Source organism: Priapulus caudatus, unplaced genomic scaffold, assembly GCF_000485595.1.
Source record: "Priapulus caudatus unplaced genomic scaffold, Priapulus_caudatus-5.0.1 Scaffold638, whole genome shotgun sequence".
NCBI classification, from domain to species: Eukaryota; Metazoa; Priapulida; class Priapulimorpha; order Priapulimorphida; family Priapulidae; genus Priapulus; species Priapulus caudatus.
This window is the reverse complement of record NW_014577699.1, coordinates 170,626-173,995: the sequence shown is the minus strand read 5'-3', so window position 1 is coordinate 173,995 and position 3,370 is coordinate 170,626. Positions and strand designations below refer to the sequence as shown.

The 3,370-nt window shown below is 44.0% G+C and overlaps 1 protein-coding gene across 1 annotated transcript in view; it reads right to left on the bottom strand.

Moving 5' to 3' along the window:
* Nucleotides 1-792, bottom strand: part of LOC106812350 (plexin-B-like) — a 6,370-nt gene extending 5,578 nt beyond the window's left edge. The window contains exon 1 of the mRNA XM_014816200.1: nucleotides 668-792. Within this exon, the coding sequence (XP_014671686.1) occupies nucleotides 668-718 (51 nt within the window). The 5' untranslated portion in view covers nucleotides 719-792. The remainder of the gene's footprint in view (nucleotides 1-667) is intronic.
* Nucleotides 793-3,370: the final 2,578 nt, after the last annotated feature.

Below are 3,370 nucleotides of genomic sequence, written 5' to 3'. Positions count from 1 at the left end.
CGCACGCACGCACGCACGCACGCACGCACGCATGCACGCACCAACGCACGCGCAGTCTAAGAGTGGGAGAACGGAAGTGGGTGCACATACACATCGCTGCCTCCCTGCCTCCTCGCTGCATCCCTCCTCATCTCACATCCTCCTCTATCCAATCCATCACCACTGCACGCGACCAACACCACCACACACCACAGCCAACATATGCAGCCGCCAGTGAGAGAGTCACAGATGGCGTGCACATATCTGTGTGTGCGCGCGTGTGTGTGTGTGTACACGCGATGCCATCTGTGTGCGTAGTGGTTTTTTTCACCATGACGTTGGATCGAGCGGTGGTAGGGGGGTGGGAGAAGGTGTGGCCACATTCCTGTGGTGTATGTTTCTATACATATATATATATGTACATGTATATATGTATATTATATGTGTATATTAAATATGTATACAGTCAAACCTGCATATGATGACTTCAAGACTTAAAAGAGAACGGAAATCACCCAAGTGGCCTTTAAACACAGGTGTCCTTCCTACGGAGGTGTCTTTTACACACAGGTGTCCGTTCTACGGAGGTGTCTGCTAAGATTAGACTAAGATACGGCCCTAAAGTATGCACTTATATGTGCTCTCGAAATATACGCGAGTGTACGTGTGGGACGGTGCTGCCACCTACCTTGTTGATGCTCATCACATAGACGTGCTCTTGTTGTTTATTGAAGTTCATGTCAGCGAGGATGGGGAAACCAGGATCCACCGCTACCTTCTCAAACTCTACCGCCTCGTGGGCTGACTTCACAAACACCTGCCATAGAGAGAGAGAGGAGGTTAGAGAGAGAGAGAGAGGAGGTTAGAGAGAGAGAGGATGGGGAAACCAGGATCCACCGCTACCTTCTCATACTCTACCGCCTCGTGGGCTGACTTCACAAACACCTGTTTTAGAGAGATAGAGGAGGTTAGAGAGAGAGAGAAAGAGAGCGGATGGGAGAGAGGGAGAGCGAGAGAGAGCGCGAGAAACACAGTGATCTATTCACTATTGGCTGCTGCTGCTGCTGCACCAACGCCACGGGTAATGAAGCGAAGCTGCGCTCACACTGACACCACTGCTGCTACTACTGCGTCCCATATACTCACCCGCCATGTCCTCTCTTCCCCTCCCTCCCACACTCTCCCCTTCTCCTGCCATCTCTACCCCTCCTTTTCCCGCTGTCTCCTTCTCCCTCCTGGTTTCGCATTTTACGTCCTCCACTCCTTCCGCCATCCTCCTTCTCCTCCCCTTCGGACTCCCTGATTTGACATATGCAGGAGTCCGTGTGACTCCCTGAAAATTCTGCCATACTAACTAGTTCGTTCCAGAGCACGGCCTCCCGGAATTACCGTATTTTTTCAGCAAATGTCCAAAGAAAATTGGGCAGACGTGTAAACGCATGAATTTTCTAAATAAGCACATGTTATTGTGAATATCTTTAATTTTGAACTTTAGACTGCGGACTCCATCATTTTGCTGCGGACTCCCTCATTTTTAGGGTAGGGAGTCCGTGGGACTCCCGTGTTCAAAAGTTAATTTCTACCCCTGTATATTATACAGCGATCGAGTTGTTCTCTAGAGGTGTTGAGGAGAGGCGTGAGATTTGTGATGGAAGATATAAGATTGTTTTAGCGTGTTTGATGTGTGAATATGAATTTTATGTTTAATTTACGTTAACGATTATTATATAATAGTCGAAGTTTTACGATGAACAGTTTTGCAGCAACATTTATTTCAGATTTTTTTTTTGCAGATTTTTTTTCGTTCATTTAATATGTGAATACGAATTAATTGTTTACAATTTTAGTTATTGATCATAATTTTTTCGAGATTTTACGCGCGAATGGATTTCACGTTTCTAAAGTATCAAAGTAATCTAATTTCGTCCATCTATACGTATATTTAAATAATTAACTTATCTCATGTACATTTAGATATCTATATGTGATATCGATTCCTTGTCCAAGTAATTCGCTGGTGTCTAAATCAACTAGACAGTGATACAGTATATGACATGTTACATTAAATTCTATAGTGTATATAAGTGATAAGTGATAGAGATGTAATTTAAGTAAAAATAAAACAATAATTATATATACAAACACGCATACACAGATACACACACACACGCACACGCACACGCAATCACGCACACGCACACGCCTCGCATCGCGCGCCACACACACACACACACACACACGAATCACAGCACTATATGCACGCACGCACGCACGACACGCACGCACGCATGGCACGCAACGCACGCGCAGCTCTAAGCAGTGCCTCGAGAACGGAATGTGGGCGTGCACATACACTATCGCCTGGCGCCTCCCTGCACCTCCTCAGCTGCATCCCTCCGTCATTATCACATACCTTCGTCATCACTCTATCCAATGTCCATCACCACTTGCACGCGACCAACACCACCACACACCACAGCCAACATATCGCAGCGCCACAGTAGAGAGAGTCACAGCATGGCGTATTACACATATCTGTGTGTGCGCGCGCGCGTGGATTTGTGTGTGTGTGTTGTGTGTGTGTGTTGTGTGTACACGCGATAGCCATCTGTAGTGCGTAGCTGGTTATATTTCACCATGATCGTCTGCGATCGAGCGGTGGTAGGGGTGGGAGAGGTGTGGCCACATTCTGTGGTGTATTTATCTATACAGTATATATCAATATCATGTACATGTATATATGTATCATTATAATGTGATATATTAATTGCTATACAGGTCAACCTGCATATGATGCACTTCAAGACTTAATAGTGATTACCGTCACGAATTTCGTAGCACCATCAAGTAGAATATTATGTGTGTTATTTGCTACAAATAAAATGTTATGAAAATATATAATTTATGTGTTTCTGTTTACTTTTCATGCTTATATCCTTCTTTATATGCCCTATTTGCCTGCTTGTTGTGAAACAACAGAGATGACGCCACGTATACTGAACAGGTCTGGGTGGAATAGTGTTAGACAACAGAAATTACAAAATCGTCATAGATTTTTGCAAATTTAACCAACGTAAAAACATTTTTTATCAGGTGAGAGTTTGCAGGATATCATTTAGAAATACATGTTTAGTTCTTACTTTTAATGCTAAAAAAATGGCAATTTCTTTACAAATTTTACCATTGCGAAAATTCGCTGACGTGTAGTCCCTTTAAAATTGAGAACGGAAATCACCCAAAGTGNCTGCTGCTGCTGAATGATGATCATGATGATCTTGATAATGACGATGACGGATGATGTTACTGCTGCTGCTGATGATGATCATGATGATGACGATGATGATGCATGATACTGCTGATGCTGCTGACGATGATGTTACTGCTGATGTTG